The sequence below is a fragment of the Bison bison genome, unplaced genomic scaffold (genome assembly GCF_000754665.1).
Source record: "Bison bison bison isolate TAMUID 2011002044 unplaced genomic scaffold, Bison_UMD1.0 scf7180017849300, whole genome shotgun sequence".
Lineage (NCBI taxonomy): Eukaryota > Metazoa > Chordata > Mammalia > Artiodactyla > Bovidae > Bison > Bison bison.
This window is the reverse complement of record NW_011479873.1, coordinates 62,860-64,161: the sequence shown is the minus strand read 5'-3', so window position 1 is coordinate 64,161 and position 1,302 is coordinate 62,860. Positions and strand designations below refer to the sequence as shown.

Sequence of the window (1,302 nt, the reverse complement as noted above, 5' to 3'; positions counted from 1 at the left end):
GTTCCTGTCCAGACCCAGCTCTCCGCCTCCCCAGGCTGCCCCCCTGGGGTTCTGGGAGCACCCTCTCTCCCCGCCCATCCATCAGGGTGACTCCACAGGAGCCAGAGCCTGTCCCTGGGGGCAGGCTGGCCAGGTGGGTGTCAGGAGGGGGCTGGCGCCCAAGCCCCCTGACCTGGGCTCTCCCCCTACCTCAGGTCCATCGTCTACCTGGAGATCGACAACCGGCAGTGCGTCCAGTCGTCCTCCCAGTGCTTCCAGAGCGCCACGGACGTGGCCGCCTTCTTGGGCGCGCTGGCCTCGCTGGGCAGCCTTAACATCCCCTACAAGATCGAGGCTGTGCAGAGTGAGTGGCCAGCCCTGCTCCCCCAGCTGCACTCCCACGGGAGCTCTGGACTGTCCTGGGAGGGGTTGTGCATGGGAGACGGCCTCCCAGCTGCACCCCCACCCCGGGATGCTCTTGTTCTTTGCACCAGTTGCCACCCACGGGGGCGTGTGTCACGCCATCCAGAGTTCGGGGAGCGCTTTTCTGGGGTTTCCCACCGGGCACGCTCTCTCTCCCTTAGCAACAGCTGTCAGCGAGGCTGGCCCAAGGGAGTCCACACATCCACCAGCAAATGTTGGAGGGGAGACTTTTCTCGCCCCACCCCTTCCTCCCGATTTTTCTTTGTTGGGTATTATTTCAAAATCATTACGGTTTTTTTTTTTTTTTTAAAGAGAGAGAAAGCAAAGAATTGATCGATGTCATGTGAAGTGTTGAAGTTTGTATCTGGAAAATCCCCCTAAATCCTTTGTCTTAACAGCTCGATGCGAGTGCAGCGATTTGAAGTTGCCTAATCCTTCTCCCTTAAAGGAGAAAAAAGTAAAAGCTGTCTCCAGATAGCCGGCTGGTGCAGGAGAGAATTTAGCGATAGTTTGCAATTCTGATTAATCGCGTAGAAAATGACCTTATTTTGGGGGGCGGGATGGAGGCGAGCGGGCGAGGACGCGCCGGGCCGCGGAGCCAGTGCGCTGCCCCCGGCCGACGGCCTGCCTGGCTGCGCGGCCTGATGTCCGGGCGCCCGCCCCGCGGCCGCTGTGCCCGCAGGTGAGACGGTGGAGCCGCCCCCGCCGCCGCCGCTGCACTTCATGTATGTGGCTGTGGTGGCCTTCGTGTTGCTGTTCTTCGTGGGCTGCGGGGTGCTGCTGTCGCGGAAGCGCCGGCGGCAGCATGGCCAGCTCTGGTTCCCCGAGGGCTTCAAGGTGTCGGAGGCCAGCAAGAAGAAGCGGCGCGAGCCCCTCGGCGAGGACTCCGTGGGCCTCAAG

At 61.6% G+C, this 1,302-nt stretch overlaps 1 protein-coding gene across 1 annotated transcript in view; it reads left to right on the top strand.

Annotated features, from left to right (window-relative positions):
• Nucleotides 1–1,302, top strand: part of NOTCH1 (notch 1) — a gene marked incomplete at its 5' end in the record, with an annotated part of 9,811 nt that overhangs the window by 1,033 nt on the left and 7,476 nt on the right. The window contains 2 exon segments of the mRNA XM_010846970.1: nucleotides 179–343; nucleotides 1,085–1,299. Coding sequence (XP_010845272.1) covers nucleotides 179–343; nucleotides 1,085–1,299 — 380 coding nt within the window.